The following is a 19,520-nucleotide window of genomic DNA, read 5'->3' as shown; positions in this document are numbered from 1 at the left end:
GTCGAGTATGCAAATTAGCTATTTCCGACGATCCACGAATGTACGAGCGGCCGTCGCATTCTTTTACGTCGTTTCCGTTCGGCTTTTTTCGGCGTATAGTTAAAGCTGCTATCTGGTGGCGTACGCAATGTTAAGTATGGCCGTCATTCCCGCGTCAAATTTGAAATTTTTTATTTAGTTTGCGTAAGTCGTCTGTGAATGGGGCTGGACACCATTTTTGGTTCACGTCAAAACCAATGACGTGCTTGCGACGTCATTTGGAGCAATGCACCCTGGGAGTTTTGACGGACGGGGCATGCACAGTTCGTTCGGCGCATGCCCCAAACACGCTCCCTACTTGCCGCATTTGAATTCCGCGCCCTTACGCTGCGAGAGATACACTACGCCGCCGTAACTTACGGCGCAAATTCTTTCAGGATTCAAACCAAAGCCAGGTAAGTTACGGCGGCATAGCGTATCTCAGATACGCTGCGCGGGTGCAGATCTATGTGGATCTGCCCCACAGTATACACAAATACACACACTGAAAATGTACTGGAGAGGCGGGGCATCTATAATCTTGGGATTTTTTTAAAACACAGATTTTTACATACTGTCCCTGGTTTTACTTGAGGTTGGGAACCCTGATGGGGCCCCCTAGTGGCATGGGGCCCTCGGGCAGTGCCGAATGGTCAGTACGCCCCTGGTCCTAACTACCAATGGCGATCAAGGACAACTTTTGGAGTAGCCCTTGACTAATCTCCTCCCCTCCTCCAATATTGAAATATAGGATGATGGTACCCACCCCTACATACTACGTCAACCCATGGAGGCAATGCCCTCTAATCATCTAGCTTCTTCAAAGGGTTCTGCTGTCCTAAAAAATATGACAGATTTTTTGTCTCAAGAAAGCAACAACAATTTCCTATGGAATATTAACACCAACTCCAACCTTATTAATTCTACTTTTCCAAAATATTCTCTCTGCCCGGATGGAGAAATTCTGCCAAGATCCATTGGTCATAAAGGTCTTGCCAACCCGATTTAAAATTATAGAACGATTGTTTAAGGTCTTCCAGTTCACAATTTTGAATGTTGTGTTCAATTCCCCATTTTCATGAAAAAGGAGATCTCCCTTTAGGCTTCTCAGATTTTTGACCCAATAGTGAAGCTGATAAATGAAAAAAGAGACACTTGATACAGTTCTGGTGCTTCCGTAGAAAGCAGCCTGTGACTGGCTATTGTGGAAGGACAAGAAATTTAGGAGGCTACAAATTAATTACAGAGACTTATCTAATCCAATAAATAATGTAATATTTATTAATTAAAAGTATAAAATGCACGACAAATTTAATCACTGTATATGTATGCAAAATGTAAATTGGACATGGCTCATGACTTTGCTTTGTTGTGTAATCTCATTTGATTTATGAAAACCTAAAGAGAGCAATAAGAAGGATTCCCACCAAAAATAAGCACAGTCACAATACCATTCTTTTTTGAGGTAAACATCTCCTCAATGGGAGTAGTACCTGTGCTTCTCCAATCTTCTGAAGATAAACAGCAACAAAGGGCCAGATCCACATAGAAATAGACCGGCGCAGCGTATCAGAGATACACTACGCTGCCGTACCTTACCTGGCATAATTTCTAATCCTCAACAATTTTGCGCCGTAAGTTACGGCGGCGTAGTGTATTTCTGGCGGCGGATTTCAAATTGGGCGGGTAGGGGGCGTGTTTCATTTAAATGAAGCGCGTCCCCACGCCGAATGAACTGCGCATGCACCGTCCCAAAAAGGATTCAAACTAAAGATACGACGCGGGTAATTTGAAAGTACGCCGGCGTATCAGTAGATACGCCGGCGTACTCTGTCTGTGGATCTGCCCCAAAGTGCTTTATATTCCGACAAGAAATGTTCGATGCAAGCTTTTGGTCGTAAATTCCGACCATGTGTAGGCTCCATCTGACTTTTTCTGTCAGAATTCCGGTCAGGAAAAATTTGAGAGCTGGTTCTCAAATTTTCCGACAAGAAAAGTTCTTGTAGGAAATTCCTATCGTCTGTATGCAAAAAAACATGCATGCTCTGAATCAATTTGACGCATTCCTCGGAATCATTGAACTTTTTTCCTCAGCTCGTTGTAGTGTTGTACGTCACCGCATTCGTGGCGGTCGGAATTTGCAACACAAGTTTGAGCCAACATTCCGTCTGAATAAAATCCACGGTTTTCTTGTCGGAATTTCCAATTGTGTGTACAGGGCATTAGACATTTTTCCTGATGGAGAAAAATTACACTGTCTATGGTCAGGAACTCCTTGCAATCAAACTTTTAGAAGAATAGTGCCACCTCCTGGAAAGCTCCCCACATTGCATAGCCATTATAACGGATCACACACATCTGCAGTATTTGCAGAATGCCAGATGAATCCAAGACAAGCCTACTCTTCATTTTGATGTTCAAGAATATGTTAAAGTTCAAGTCCTCTGCTCAAGCCACTGCTAATCTTTGTGCCCTTACCTGTTTCTAATGAACCTTGGTCCAACGCAGTGACAGCGGCCACAAAAAAACTGAAAAAACAAACAAACACATCTGTAGCAGCCACTGTGCCCATCAAACGCAGCTACTGTGCCCATCAATTGCAGCCACTGTGCTCATCAAACGCAACCACTGTGCCCATCAAACGCAACCACTGTGCCATCAATTGCCACCACTGTGCCCATCAAATGCAGACACTGTACCCAAAAATTTATGCCATAAAACACAGCTACTGTACCCATCAATTGCTGGCAGTGTGCCCATCAATTGCTGCTACTGTGCCCATCAATTTCTGCCAGTGTGCCCATTAATTTCCGCTGCTGTGCCCATCAATTGCTTACACTGTGCCCATCAATTGTTGCCAGTGTGCCCATCAATTTCCGCTACTGTGCCCATCAACTGCCACAACTGTGCCCACCAATTGCTGCAAGTGTGCCCATCAATTGCCGCTACTGTGCCCATCAAATGCTGCCCCAGTGTGCATCCCCCGCCCGGCACTTACCTTGTCTCGGTGGAGCAGCGGGTCACGGCGATGCCCTCATGCTCCTCGATGTCTTCTCCCATCCTATTTTCCCATCCTGTGCTATGATTGGAAGCCTGATAAGCATCCAATCACATCGCCTGTAGTTTCAGCCAATCAGGTGACAGGTAACAGATCCAAGCACCGGATTGGCTGAGAGGCGGTTCAGTGTTAGGAAAACGAATATTCATTTGCTTTCCTAACACAACCCTGAGTGAACAGCGAGCGACCAGCATGTTTACCCTTTTGGACGCTTATGGCTTTAATCGGGTGCTTCCAAAAAATACCCTGCCGCTGTAATTCAGGTGCCCGGCGCCCGAAAAGGGGTCGGGCATCTGACTAGGGGTGGCAGCGGCGACCATAGATAGATTCATACAATACATGAATCTATCTATGGTGATAGAGAGATGGCAGGAGAGAGGGGGCGGCGCCCACGTGCCCCTTATGAACGCATTGTCACTGGTCCAACGTAGTCATGGACATTTTCACGAATCTTCCACCTTTAAAAATCAATGCTGCAATATGGATTGTCATTGATTGATTTTCCAAGATGACTCATTTCATTTTTTTTACTCCTGGCCTTCACTCTATTCCTGACTTTATTTCCATCTTTGTCTGTGACCTCTTCTGCCCCCATAGGGTTCCATCCCACTATCTCTCTGATAGGTTCGAAATTGTAACTACAGTCATTTTTGGAAGGCCTTCTACATGCCTCTCAATATTGCCTTGGATTCTGCTTCTTCATACCACCGTCAATCCAATGGGCAAACAAAGGGGGTTATTCAGGAACTAGGGGCCAGATCCACAAAAACCTGACGTAACTTAAAAAATCCAATTTAAGTTACACTGGCTTAAAGTTTCTACCTAAGTGCCTGATCCACAAAGCACTTATCTAGAAATTTCAGGCTGTGTAACTAAAATTCCGCCGGCGCAAGGCGTTCCTATTCAAATGGGGCGAGTCCCATTTAAATGAGGCGCGCTCCCGCGCCGGCCGTACTGCGCATGCGCGTCGGCCGTACTGCGCATGCGCGAAGTTACGTTACGCCGAGTTTTGAGGATCGCGACGGCTTAAAGTTGCGTCGGGGAAAAAAAAAATGACAGCGGCATGCATTCCTGAGGGAGAACTCCATGCCAATTTTCAAAGAAAAAACCGGCATGGGTTCCCCCCCCAGGAGCATACCAGGTCCTTAGGTCTGGCATGGGTTGTAAGGAGACCCCCCCACGCCGAAAAATTGACGTAGGGGGTCCCCCTACAATCCATACCAGACCCGTATCCAAAGCACGGTACCCGGCCGGCCAGGAAGGGAGTGGGGACGAGCGAGCGCCCCCCCCCTCCTGAGCCGTGCCAGGCCGCGTGCCCTCAACATGGGGGGGTTGGGTGCTCTGGGGCAGGGGGGCGCACTGCGGGCCCCCCCACCCCAGAGCACCCTGTCCCCATGTTGATGAGGACAGGACCTCTTCCCGACAACCCTTGCCATTGGTTGTCGGGGTCTGCGGGCGGAGGCTTATCGGAATCTGGGAGTCCCCTTTAATAAGGGGGCCCCCAGATACCGGCCCCCCACCCTAAGTGAATGGATATGGGGTACATCGTACCCCTACCCATTCACCTGGAGGCAAAAAGTTAAAGTTAATAAACACACAACACAAGGGTTTTTAAAATATTTTATTATTCTGCTCCGGACGCCCCCCCTGTCTTCGTTATTAGCTCAATTACCAGGGGGGGCTTCTTCTTCCGCTCTCCGGGGGTCTTCTTCCACTCTCCGGGGGTCTTCCGCTCTCCGGGGGGGCTTCTCCGGACTCCGGGGGGCTTCTTCCATCTTCTCCCCTCTTCCGCTCTTGACTCGGCGAACCCCGGTTCTTCTGCAGCTCTCCGGTGCCTTCTTCTTCAGCGCTGGCTGCCTGCTATGTTTGTGTGTTAGCTCAATTTCAAACAGGCAGCCGGCGCGGTCTTCTGTGGCGTCAGGGTCTTCTGTTCTTCCGATGTTGTCTCGTCGCCTGTTGTCGCTGTAATGATGGAAGCGCGCCTTGCATCCCATTTATATAGGCATCACCGTCCCATCATGCTCCGGTAGGTACCCACGTGGTGGGTGCACGTGGGTAGGCACCCACCACGTGGGTACCTACCGGAGCATGATGGGACGGTGATGCCTATATAAATGTGATGCAAGGCGCGCTTCCATCATTACAGCGACAACAGGCGACGAGGCAACATCGGAAGAACAGAAGACCAGAAGAGAAGATGACGCCACAGAAGACCGCGCCGGCTGCCTGTTTGAAATTGAGCTAACACACAAACATAGCAGGCAGCCAGCGCTGAAGAAGAAGGCACCGGAGAGCTGCAGAAGAACCGGGGTTCGCCGAGTCAAGAGCGGAAGAGGGGAGAAGATGGAAGAAGCCCCCCGGAGTCCGGAGAAGACCCCCCCCGGAGAGCGGAAGAAGAAACCCCCCCCAGAGAGCGGAGAAGACCCCCGGAGAGTGGAAGAAGAAGCCCCCCCTGGTAATTGAGCTAATAACGAAGACAGGGGGGGCGTCCGGAGCAGAATAATAAAATATTTTAAAAAGCCTTGTGTTGTGTGTTTATTAACTTTTACTTTTTGCCTCCAGGTGAATGGATAGGGGTACGATGTACCCCATATCCATTCACTTAGGGTGGGGGGCCGGTATCTGGGGGCCCCCTTATTAAAGGGGACTCCCAGATTCCGATAAGCCTCCGCCCGCAGACCCCGACAACCAATGGCAAGGGTTGTCGGGAAGAGGTCCTGTCCTCATCAACATGGGGACAGGGTGCTCTGGGGTGGGGGGGCCCGCAGTGCGCCCCCCTGCCCCAGAGCACCCAACCCCCCCATGTTGAGGGCACGCGGCCTGGCACGGCTCAGGAGGGGGGGGGGCGCTCGCTCGTCCCCACTCCCTTCCTGGCCGGCCGGGTACCGTGCTTTGGATACGGGTCTGGTATGGATTGTAGGGGGACCCCCTACGTCAATTTTTCGGCGTAGGGGGGGTCCCCTTACAACCCATGCCAGACCTAAGGACCTGGTATGCTCCTGGGGGGGAACCCATGCCGGTTTTGTTTTTTACAAATTGACGTGGAGTTCTCCCTCGGGAAAGCATACCAAATGCCGTCGCTGCAATGGGCCTTTACAAGGTGTGACTAACTTTACACTTTGTAAAACGAGCCCTAATTTTACACTTGCAAAATAACACTTACGGCGCAAAAAAGAAGCTAGAAAGCTTTGTGGATCGCCTTAAGTGCTAATTTGCATACTAGCAACGGCATTTCGACTCGAAATGCCCCCAGCGGCGGATGCGGTACTGCATCCTAAAATTAGACAGTGTAAATCAATTACACATGCCGGATCTTCTGTGTAACTTTGGAAAAAGCCTTTTGAGGATCGTTTCCAAAGTTACACACAGACTGAACAGCACTTAAGTCGGAGTATCTCTTTTGAGGATCTGGCCCTTTATGTTTACTTATGCTCTTTGGTTTCTGCTCATCCTAATGACTAAGACTCCTCTCTAATTCCTGGCAAAATGTCCAAAAGGTTAAGACCAAACTCTCAACTAAGTGACATGTTTTTACATTGTTTGGCAATTTGTATGAAGTTGATAGTAGTGTTGGTTACATTTTTTTCAAAGTACATACAGCACTGATGGATTTTATATATACTGTATAGTGCCTGGCTCTTCCAGCGCTCAATTATGGTCTGTTAAGCTATAGAATAATATAAAAGCAAACAAGATTATTGTGTGGGCTGCAACATTGAACAAAACCATCACTGGCCAACGTCATGCAGCTGACCATAGGTCAAGTACAAGACTTTAGCCAATGATAGTTGTTTTCAATTATGTGATGTTCAACGGAGCAGTTCCCACCAAACGTCTGAAAATTTTCGAACAGCCAACAATCTAATCTTATCCCTAGAAGAGACCTTCCAAGGTCATGCCAACTATTTATATCCTTCTTTAGCTTGCACCACTTGCAACAAACCACCTAGTGGTTGGACAGTAAGACAAAAGTATTCATAACTCCGATTATCATATTCGCACATTATTGTGTGTATTTTGTTAGAAAAAAAGATTATTTGAAGAATGATCTAGAATTGTTTGAAAAAAATAATAATATGAATATATTAACCACTTAAGGACCGCCTCATGTACATATACGTCAGCAGAATGGCACAGGCAGGCACATCCACGTATATATACGTGCCCTGCTTGACGTGGGTCGGGGGTCCGATCGGGACCCCCCCCGGTACATGCGGCGGTCCCCGTGGCTTCAGGAGCGATCCGGGACGACGGCGCGGCTATTTGTTTATAGCCGCTCCGTCGCGATCGCTCCCCGGAGCTGAAGAACGGGGAGAGCCGTGTGTAAACACGGCTTCCCCGTGCTTCACTGTGTCGGCGCATCGATCGCGTCATTCCCTTTATAGGGAAGACACGATCGATGACGTCATTCCTACAGCCACACCCCCGTACACTAGTAAACACATACACAGTGATCCTTAAATGTTACAGCGCCCCCTGTGTTTAACTCCCAAACTGCAACTGTCATTTTCACAATAAAGAATGCAATTTAAATGCATTTTTTGCTGTGAAAATGACAATTGTCCCAAAAATGTGTCAAAATTGTCCGAAGTGTCCGCCATTATGTCGCAGTCACGAAAAAAATCGCTGATCGCCGCCATTATTTGTTAAAAAAATTAAAATAAAAATGCAAAAAAACTATCCCCTTTTTTGTAAACACTCTAAATTGTGCGCAAACCAACCGATAAACGATTATTGCGATTTTTTTTACCAAAAATAGGTAGAAGAATACGTATCGGCCTAAACTGAGGGAAAAAAAAAATTTATATATGTTTTTGGGGGATATTTATTATAGCAAAAAGTAAAAAATATTGAATTTTTTTCAAAATTGTCGCTCTATTTTTGTTTATAGCGCAAAAAATAAAAACCGCAGAGGTGATCAAATACCACCAAAAGAAAGCTCTATTTGTGGGGGAAAAAAGACGCCAATTTTGTTTGGGAGCCACGTCGCACGACCGCGCAATTGTCTGTTAAAGCGACGCAGTCCCGAACTGTAAAAACCCCTTGGGTCTTTAGGCAGCATTTTGGTCCGGGGCTTAAGTGGTTAAGATAACATCTAATAAATGAATCTACTATCTATATCTACACAGAATATAGATACTGTACATCATATGCTAAGTACTTAATTTTCATAATACAGTCAGTGCTTACCTTATGGGGGTAGTTACGTGTCCAGGTTATTTTATCTTGAATCTGTCTACCTGGAGACAGATACACATTGTGTAGAGCATGAGCCAATGAATAAACTGCACTATAAACGCGATCAGTGACACCCGGACTATTAAAACTAATGAATTCAGTGACACGTTTAGTGCCGGAGCAGTTGTGAAGAGGTAACTTATATATTGTACTATAAAATTTATTACATGGCGCATTTATTCCTGAACAGTGTAGATGTAGCAGCCATATGTGTTGCAGTAATGAGTCTTGAGGATGGTTCACAACCTGAAAACTGTCATAGAAACTCTTCATATCAGGAACAGGCAGATTATAAAATTCTACGGCCAAACTCCCATCAAGGGCTTCTCTGTAATGTTCCACAAGAAATGTTTTAGAGGCAAATACTGGTCCAAACACGAATGTCTTATCACAGAGCACATGGCTTACTTCTTTTAAGAGATCAGCCATAAATGAAGAAAACGTCCCACAAAGAAGTATAACCTGAGCAGATGACTTTCTAATGATCTCAATGCTATTTCTAAAAATGTTCTCTGTAACACTCATAATGCCTGGCTTTATCTTGATCATGTAGGCAACACAAATACTCTTAATGGTTAGATATTGGGTCAGAAGTTGGGTTTCCTCATTACCACTGTCATCATCAGAAGATATAACTCCAATCCATGTCCAGCCAAAGTATTGGAGAAGACCCGATAATATGAAAAAAATGGCCTGGTTACTTTGAACCGTCCGGAAAAATGTTGGGTAGGTATTTCTGTTACTGAGAATATCACTGGTTGCACCATAACTGACCTATAATATAGAGTTATTGGATTTTTTTGAAAATGTACCCAAATACTGTAGCAACCTAACACTTGAAATTTTTCCTCAAATAAATTCGATTTTTGCATAATTACACTTTAGGAGATAGTGTCACCATGCCAAAACAGGACACTGCCATGGAAGTGACCCTGTCCCTGCAAAGACCATCTCCTAACCCCTGTGAACTCCCCTTACTGCCGTTCCCACGTAGCCACTTTTTTCCTCAACAGCTGGCACTGAAACCAGAAATCTTGGAGATCCATTGAATCATAGTCATTACTCCCCCATACTTGTAACAGTGGATGAGCCAAGTGATTGACTGCTATGCCTGCATCCAGCGTGCTTTCTGAACACACATTCAGTGCTGCTGTAGTGTTTGTATTGGATCAAAGAGTGCGCCTGTCCACAGACTCCATTGATAGGCTCACATTCATAACATGAATCAGTCTTGGATCATCATCTATCAAGCAGTGAATACTGATACTGATGTAACTGATTGAATTTGCTATGGATGTGGGGTCCCTTGAAGACTGCCTATGTTGACTATCCTATTCCTCCTCAATCTTGTTGATGCTAGCTTCCAACAATATTTTTGGTTCAGGGCACCACCAACACCCAAGGCCCAATTTTTGGTTAGTCTGTGCTCCACTCTTCTCAGTATACAATGCTTCCAATTATCTGATTACAGCACACTTTCCCCTATTTGATGAGGAGTGTTCTGAAGTCCTAAAACATTTCCTGTTCTAAAAAGCATGCTGGTACTCTATAGATTCAGTTCAATGAGTGAGCATAGTCACTCTAAGGCTGCATTCACACCTAGGCGTAGGGCGTACAGGCGTTTTTACAGGCGATTTTTACCGACGTTTTTGTTGCGCGTATATGCGCGTTTGCGCGCGTTTGCGCGCGTATGCGCGCATTTTCGCACAGTGGCGTTCGACGTTTTTGTACTTTGTCTTTTTCCATATTAGCCAATAAGAAAAATGATCATCCCTGACATCACTTGTTGATCTCCTAGGAATTTTTTATCCTATTATCTCACTATGGTAAGTTTGCTGTTTGCAGACTTTACCTTTTTTATCCTTCTCCTTTATTCTATCCCAGTTCGGGTACAACTGAGTGCCAATCTCGTCCCATGCCCTCCTCCGAACAGTTCGCAGCTTGTAGGCAGGGTGACTAATGTCATAAAGGACAGGGTGCTGCTTTACCATGCTGATGAATTTTTCAGCATCCACGCCAGAAAGGATTTCATCCAATTCAGCCTCCATGCTGCTATGCTGCTGGACTCCAATGTATTTTTACAAATAAAAATGGTGATTTGTGGACTTCCTGTATGATATTATGTACTTTTTTTTCCATTTCCTGTATTGGATTTCAGCAACACAGGCGTCAAAACGCTTGTACAAGCGCGTGTATCAGGCGTTTTACATTGACTTCAATGTAAAAAAAAAACGCTCAAATACGCGCATATCGCGCGCTAGGAGCGACAAAAAAGGGTCCGGAACTTTTTTGAGCTACAGGCTACAGGCTACAGGCGTTTAGGCGTTCAGATGTGAACCATCCCCATTGCCTTTCATTACTTTTCGTCCCTCTGGCGTTTGTGCGCGTCGCGCTACAGGCGTAAAAACGCCTAGGTGTGAATGGAGCCTAAGACAGGAAATGTGTTACTGGCAGAATCACCAGGTAAAAACATTGACGTAAAAATAAAAAGATGGGCTTTAGAGATTAAAGGTAAAGGTTGCAGAGATACTATTTCCATACCTGCGTGTATCTATACAAAGCCAGTATGTGTGCAATGTTCACTGTGGTTACAGAGTTTTGGTCCCCAATAAAACCAGCTAAGTTGCCGTATTTCCTACAGGAATAATTTGGCACTGTCTGTCCTGGTCCAGATAGGATCTGTAAGACACTTTTCACAGCTTTCCTATTGTCAGCACATGAATCATACATATGATATCCCAGGGTCATATTTGGTAAAATTGTTGGATCTTTATTAATTTCATCAATGGCAAAACGGATAGTCAGAAAATACCTGTAATATGGAGGCATGGGCCTGATGGAGTAAAAAACAGTATTAGTGAAAATAAAAAAAATATATATTTTAATTTTGTTTTTAACAGATTTGAATAACAATGTTTTATTTAATATACAGTATATCGGATACCATGGGGAATCAGTGGAGAAAACTGAGAGATGAAGATTAATGATACTGTAGATGAATCTACCCAGGTCAGATTCCTCAAGGGTTTGTGAACCTTTACTTGAAGATGAATCTTTTTAAAGTCTATTTCTATTCATCTTGAATAGTTTTTGGCTAGTAGTTTGCTGTGTCTTTTCCTGTTTTCACTGTCCTGCCGCTGGGCAATTTCTATCAGGCTCTCATTAAGAACTGAAAAACCGCAGATTATGTAGGAGTGTAAAACTGGCCAACAGCAGGACAATTTTAATGAACCAAATGATATGTGGGTTCCCAAGAATAGTGACTAGAACTTTTTATTTATCTATCTATCTGTAACGGAATGGCCCGTGATACCCAGAGACTTTTGAAGGATGCGGGGTACTCCTGTGCCAGCCTCACTAATGACTCTTGGGTCTAGGGTTATCCTATGTCCAATAGGGCATAGAATGACTGAGAAATTATATCATGAATTACATGAGATGGGACAATAATGATAATTCATGTATTGCAGGATATCTTGAAATATTACAAGTTGTTAATTCTGACCCCAACAGGTCAATAGGAGAGTGACTCATTCAATGTGGTACATAGACTGTTGAGGTAGTGATAAAAGCTTGCTGTGATTGCATTCTATTGTCTATTGTGCTAATTAAGTATGCCTCTCAAGAACCTTTCATTGTGTGAAGTTCTATTGATGATAATATGTGTTGTGACTTAGCACCCTCTAAAGGTCAGACGTCTGACTTACATCTACAACGGAATGTGTATTGTGTAGCAGGTGAGAATAACTTATCGCGGAGTCAGAACGTCTGGGTAATGATTAGTAATTAGTTCATGTAGATTATCTGATTGTCATTATCTAAAGGAATGTGTATTGAGCACCCATTGTGTCATGTTGTGGGTGGAGTTAAGCCATTATTTCTTGTGGCGTCTAACTGTATATAACAAGCCTGAGTTTACCATTAAAGTATTCATTCTGTTTGGAACCAGAGAACAGAGCTGTGTCTCGTTATTCTGGGGAAAATCCAATGGGTCCTGTCTGCTGGATTGTGGAGTGTCGGAAGCTGTCTTGGGTTGGTGGAATGGAATATCGTAACGGCGTTGCATGCAATGCATGAATTTATGTTATTGTATCAGTGGCGGTGCGAGAGCCAGAGGGGGTGGCGCTCCAGCGCCCTCTATAGATGCACCGCCACTGCCTCTGGCCTCCCACCGCGTTACTCAGGTGCCGATGCGTGTGCCTGGTGGCCACAATGTCCACCAGGCACCCGCGATCGGCAGTCACAGAGCCAGGGACGTGGATCTTTGTGTGTAAACACAGAGATCCATGTCCTGTCAGGGAGAGGAGACCAATGATGTGTTCCTTGTACATAGGGACAACCATCGGTCATCTCCCCCAGTCAGTCCCCTCCCCCACAGTAAGAATCACCTAGCAGAGTACACATTTAACCCCTTGATCGGGCCCTAGTGTTAACCCCTTCCCTGCCAGTCACATTTATACAGTAATCAGTGCAGTTTTATATCACTGTTCGCTGTATAAATGTGAATGGTCCCAAAAATGGGTCAAAAGTGTCCGATGTGTCCGCCGCAATATCGCAGTCCTGACAAAAATCACAGATCGCTACCATTACTAGTAAAAAAAATAAAATAAAAAAGAATGTCATAATTCTATCCCCTATTTTGTAGGCGCTGTAACGTTTGCGCAAACCAATCACTATACGCTTAATGCAATTTTTTTTAACCAAAAATATGTAGAAGAATCCATATCTGCCTAAACTGAGAAAAAAATGTTTTGTTTTTTAAAAAATTTGATATTTATCATAGGAAAAAGTAAAAAATATTGTGTTTTTTTTTTCAAAATTGTCACGCCATTTTTGTTTATAGCGCAAAAAAAATAAAACACAGAGATGATCAAATACCACTAAAAGAAAGCTCTATTTGTGGGAAAAAAGGATGTCAATTTTGTTTGGGAGCCACGTCGCACGACCACGCAATTGTCATTCAAAGCGTGACAGCGCTGAAAGCTGAAATTTCACCTGGGCAGGAAGGGGGTATATGTGCCCAGTAAGCAAGTGGTTAAAAAAAAATGTAAATAACTTTAGTGATGCTTTAACAGAGGCTTTATTAAACCATTATTATCCAACTTCGATTTCAGCCTTTATTGATTAAACTAAAAATTTTATCTACAACACTAATCCTAGAACAGACTATGCAAAAGAGACTACTTTCAGTTCATTCGTGGAGCAATAGTTGTTTATTATTCATTGTTATGGTAATTTCTAGCAATGCTTTTGAATCTATTTTTTTGTGATTTGTTAAAATTTCAATAAACAAATTTGACAAGGAAAATTGCCGTTCACAGACGCTCTCCATCCAATCTGACAGAGCTTGAGCTATTTTGCAAAGAAGAAGAATGGGCAGAAATGTCCCTCTCTAGATGTGCAAAGCTGGTAGAGACACCCCCAAAAAGACTTGCAGCTGTAATTGCAGAGAAAGGGGGTTCTACAAAGTATTGACTCCGGGGGGCGCCATACAAATGTACCCCCCACACTTTTCACATATTAATGTTGCACAGGGCCGGCCTTAGGTGTTTAGGCGCCCTGTGCAAGCTAATCCTGTGGCGCCCCCCCAGACCGCTACACACTGACCGCTACACAATAAACTACCCACAGACCGCTACACAATACACACACAGACCGCTACACAATATACACACACTGACCGCTACACAATATACACACACTGACCGCTACACAATACACACACTGACCGCTACACAATAAACTACCCACAGACCGCTACGCAATACACACACTGACCGCTACACAATACACACACTGACCGCTACACAATACACACACTGACCGCTACACAATAAACTACCCACAGACCGCTACACAATACACACACTGACCGCTACACATTACACACACTGACCGCTACACAATACACACACTGACCGCTACACAATACACACACTGACCGCTACACAATACACACACTGACCGCTACACAATACACACACAGACCACTACACCATACACACACTGACCGCTACACAATACACACACTGACCGCTACACAATACGCACACACTGACCGCTACACAATACACACACAGACCACTACACAATAAACTACCCACTGACCATTACACAATAAACTACCCACAGACCATTACACAATAAACACTGACCGCTACACAATACACACAGACACTACAGCATTGGTGAATTTTACTATAAAGGCATTGGTGGACTACACGGCCCAGCATTTTACTATAGGGGGCTCTGGTGGACTACAAGGCCCAGCATTTTACTTTAGGAGGAATTGGTGGACTACAATGACCAGCATTTTAGTCCACCAATGCCTCCTATAGTAAAATGCTGGGCCTTGTAGTACACCAGAGCCCCCTATAGTAAAAGGTCCAGCATTTTACTATGGAGGCATCACACGTTACACACTGACTTTCTGGCTGCTGCTCCCTCCCTCTCCCCAGACCAATACCTACTCCCTGGGGGGGTGACACAGAGGAGGGGGGGTAAACTGACCTGGCACATGAGCCCTCAGGAGACACACATCGGGAGGCAGGACTCCGGGAGCAAGCAAGCAGGCACTATCATCGAATCCACAGTGCAGCTCCGCCCCCGCCTCCACACATGACCAGCACCAGCTCAGCATGGCCATTCACAGACCCCCATGTCTGCTTCCTGGCATGCCCCGCCCATCGCACATGGCCCGTTCGGCCAATCACAGAGCACCCACTGGCTCAAAGCACATCGCATATCGTGACAGCGATAGCGAGTGGAGAAATCCGGCTGCTACTGGCCACAGGACGCAACAGGCACGGCGCCCTGTTGCTGATGGCGCCTTGTGCGGGCGCACGACTCGCACAACGCTAAGGCCGGCCCTGATGTTGCACTACCCCCCGAAGCAGCTGCTGGTTAGTTTTGGGTGGCATGTTACCTCTATTCCTAGGGTCTAGGGTACACGATGAGAGCTGAGAAGAACTGCAATGTCCACACTTTAGGTGTTTTTTTCTGTGCTTTATTACCCAATGGGGAAAAACGATAAAAGTGGTAGTAGTTGAAGAAGTAGAAGGGATAGTAAGTAATAGGTTTAGGCGAATAACTTGGTTTGGAAACACTTCTGCTTCCAGCGATAAACTCTTGTCGGCACTCTAGCCAGAGCGGGTATTGTGCATCTGGATAAGCCTCTCTCACCAGACTAGCAGCCACACGGAACTTTAGCAAAGTCTCTGCCACAGACCTTCCCAAAGATGGAGATATTCTCGGTCCAGAATCCTTCTTAAAGCGGATGTGCCATTAAAAAAAAATATTAAAAGCCAGCAGCTACAAATACTGCAGCTGCTGACTTTTAATATTAGGACACTTACCTGTCCTGGAGTCCAGCGCTGATCGCAGCAGAGGATGAGCGATCGCTCGTCTCTCTGCTGCTCCCCCCGCCATCCACGCTGAGGGAACCAGGAAGTGAAGCGCTGCGGCTTCACTGCCCGGTTCCCTACGGCGCATGCGCGAGTCGCGCTGCGCCCGCCGATTGGCTTACACGCTGTGTGCTGGGAGCCGAGTGTTCCCAGCACACAACGGGCGACAGACGGGAAGTCAGAAAAACCCGTCTTTCGCCCATAGCGTGTGGCCAGAAGTGGGTGCAAATACCTGTCTTTAGACAGGTATCTGCACCCCCCTCCCCCCATTTGACACCGGAGGGGGGGAGGGTTCCGATCAGCGGGGCTCCACTTTAGGGTGGAGAACCGCTTTAACACAGGATTACGCACCAGGATCTCTCTTGAATAAACTTGAACTGACAGGCGACCATCATCCAGCCCTTCAGTAATGGTGCGTCCTTCGATGAAGTCTAAGTCCTCTCCTGAGATACCAGCCTCGTGCTCGGTACTCCCCCAGACAGGTTCTTCATCGGGCGGCCTTACTCCCTCAGGGCAGACAGCACAGGACCACTCTGCAACTGTAGACCCAGTCTAACTACTGGGCCTACAAGGTAGATTACAACCCCGAACCAACGTGGTCCCGAAACCAAGGAACACTTGAACATGCACCCCTGGCCATGAGGGCCACACACGGGTGGTGGTGGGACGACAGACCCGCGATCGACGTCTGCGAATCAATGACGTCTGTCCCTTAAAGAGGAGTTCCAGCCAATATTTATGTTTATTAAAAGTCAGCAGCTACAAAAAGTGTAGCTGCTGGCTTTTAATAAACAGACACTTACCTGCTCCAGCGTTCCAGCGACGCGCCGGCCGGGGCTCCGCTCCTCTCTCCCCCTCCCCGGCCGGCGTCTTCATTGTCACTGTGGGCACCCGGCCGTGACAGCTTTCGGCTTCACGGCCGGGCACCCACTGCGCATGCGCGAGCGGTACTGCGCATGCGCGAGCGGCGCGGCGCTGCGCTGTTTGATTGGACAGGCGATAGCCTAGGACCTGTCACGTGTCCTAGGCGATCGCCTACAGGTAGGGGCTGCCAAAAGGCGATTAAGCTTAATCGCCTTTGCAGCCCCTCGGCGGAAGGAGGAAGTGGGACAGGAAGTCCCCTTCTCCTGAAGCCCCCACTCCCCCCCCAAAAAAATTACATGCCAAATGTGGCATGTAAGGGGGTGAGGAGTGGGATAAGCGGAAGTTCCATTTTTGGGTGGAACTCCGCTTTAAGTACTGGCGAGACGACCAACCCCCACTGATTGGCTGCCGAGGAAAAACACCCAATACGCCCTGACTCGACTGCTGCCACCCTTGGCCTGGGGTGGTACAGGCACCCCAGGCAGCAACAGTGGTCACCCACAGTACAGCCATGGCTGGAACAGAGGCCAAAATTTGGCCAAAATAACACCGCCAGAGGCAACTAAATCTCTGACCACCCTCTAAATTTAAAGCAGCACCAGCTATGAAAGTAGCAGGGCGTTACCTTAATTTGTAAAAAGAATTAAAAACCATTTATAATTTTTCTTCCACTTTACAATTATGTGCCACTTTGTGTTGGTCTATCACATAAAATCCAAATAAAATACAATAACATTGTTGGTAGTAACATGACAAAATTTGAAAAACGTCAAGGGGTATGAATACTTTTTCAAGGCACTGTATACTGTCCGACCACCTGTGTTAGGGGTAAGCAAGATTTGCTCATCTCTAGTGGTTATCAATGAAGTACACAGACTATAAACTTTCCTTTCAGAACCTTATCTTATTCTTTTTCATATTGTGAAGCCTCTTGCAGACCAGAATACAGGCGATATGAAGAATTCTGTGTGTGTGACTTCTCTGGAGCTGCACCCTGTACACTCTCCTCTGTCTGATGTATAATATAATAAATTATTAGAATCCCAATGCTGCTTACCTTAAACATAACATCACACTGTTAACATAATCTCCTTCTGTCTCCAGTGCTGTCATAAAATGGTTGACAGTGAAAACCCCTCCAATGATGATGTCTCCGTCCTGCACATATTCATAATCATCAAAGGCTCTAAGAAGATCCAGATTACAGGCCGGGGAAGGTCTCTGGATCTCCAGTCTACAAGGGGCCACACACAGGAGGAACACAAAGAGCAGCATTGTAGAGGGGTGACAGGAGGATGGAGCTGGGGATATGATACCTCCAGATAATAACATCAAGCACCCCAATATAAGGCATGAGATGAGGAGGGGTCTGTAGAGCTCAGGGTCAGACAACATGGCTGAGCACAGGAAAGGCGATGGGTGGGTGACAATGTTAACAAACAGCCGGTCAGATCCTCCTTTTATACACTATAGAGTGATTGCAGACAATGAATTTTACATTTACATTTCAGTGTTTGTGCTGAAGACAGATTTATCCTCTTCCTGAAATAATGTCACTTTAAAAATGCCATATCTGGATGGCATTCTGCAAAACAACGCCAGTAATTGAAATATTATTTTTAGTGGATTAATGTTTTACAGTTAAAAGTTGTCAAAGTCAGAGATTTACAGATAGCGGGCCAGATTCACAAAGAGATACGACGGTGTATCTACAGATACACCATCGTATCTCTGACTTAAACTGGTCCTATCTATGCGCCTGATTCATAGAATCAGTTACGCATAGATATGGCTAAGATCCGACAGTGTTACACTGTGTTATACTGTTGGATCTTATTTTCAATTTGAAAATGGCGCCGGGCGTTCCCGCTGATTTACGTTGAATAATATTTAATTTAGCGAGATACGCGAATTCACGAACGTACGCGGACCCGACGCAGTGTTCTTACAACGTTTCCGTAGCGGCTTTCCCGGCGTATACTTACCCCTGCTTCTATGAGGCGCAGCCAATGTTAAGTATAGCCGTCGTTCCTGCGTCGAATTTTAATTTTTTAACGTCGTTTGCGTATGTCGTTCTCGAATACGGATGGACGTCGTTTACGTAAGCGTCGAAACCACTGACGTCCTAGCGACGTCAGTGGGAGCAATGCACGCCGGGAAATTCCGCGGACGGCGCATGCTCATTTAAATCGGCGCAGGAACGCGCCTGATTTAAATAGTACACTACCCCTAGCCGCGGAATTTGAATTCCGCTGGGGGATTTACGATCCGCCGCCGCAAGTTTGGAGGTAAGTGGTTTGTGAATTACCCACTTGCCTCTCAAACTTGCGGGAGTGGATCTTAAATCAGGTAGATCTACGTGAATCTGGCCCATACAGTGTGTGGTAGGTGTAAAAAAAAAATGGATTCCTGTGAATTCTGAATGCACACGTTCCTTCTTTTGACCGAAACATACTGTTAAAATTAAAATGGTCAAAGTGCAAATATTCCACTCGAATAGTAACGCTGTGATCAATATTCTCAATATAGCGTATCTCAGATACACTACGCCGCCGTAACTTAGAGTGGCAGGTCCCGTATTCTCAAAGAAATTGCGCTTTAAGTTACGCCGGCGTAGTGTAACTGGGCCAGGGTAAGCCCGCCTAATTCAAATGTGGAAGTGGTGGGCGTGTTTTATGGAAATTAATCGTGACCCCACGTAATTGACGCTTTTAACGAACGGCGCATGCGCCGTCCATGGACGTACTCCAGTGCGCATTCTCCAAATTACGCTGCAACTACTCAATGCTTTCGACGTGAACGTAACTTACGCACAGCCCCATTCACGGACGACTTACGCAAACGACGTAAAACATGAAAATTCTACGCTGTTCCGACATCCATACCTAACATTGGTACGCCTCATCTACGCCTCATAGAGCAGGGGTAACTTTACGCCC

At 45.9% G+C, this 19,520-nt stretch overlaps 1 protein-coding gene across 1 annotated transcript in view; it reads right to left on the bottom strand.

The window, feature by feature from the left end:
* LOC120935559 (vomeronasal type-2 receptor 26-like) overlaps positions 1-17,856 on the bottom strand; it is a 32,691-nt gene extending 14,835 nt beyond the window's left edge. Inside the window, exons 1-3 of the mRNA XM_040347609.1 lie at positions 17,639-17,856; positions 10,856-11,147; positions 8,561-9,088 (exon numbers count right to left, since the gene is read on the bottom strand). Of these exons, the coding sequence (XP_040203543.1) occupies positions 8,561-9,088; positions 10,856-11,147; positions 17,639-17,856 (1,038 nt within the window). The remainder of the gene's footprint in view (positions 1-8,560; positions 9,089-10,855; positions 11,148-17,638) is intronic.
* Between the last annotated feature and the right edge of the window lie 1,664 nt (positions 17,857-19,520).

The sequence above is a fragment of the Rana temporaria genome, chromosome 4, assembly GCF_905171775.1.
Source record: "Rana temporaria chromosome 4, aRanTem1.1, whole genome shotgun sequence".
Taxonomy (NCBI): domain Eukaryota; kingdom Metazoa; phylum Chordata; class Amphibia; order Anura; family Ranidae; genus Rana; species Rana temporaria.
Note: the sequence above shows the minus strand (reverse complement) of the source record. Positions and strands in the feature narration are given on the sequence as shown.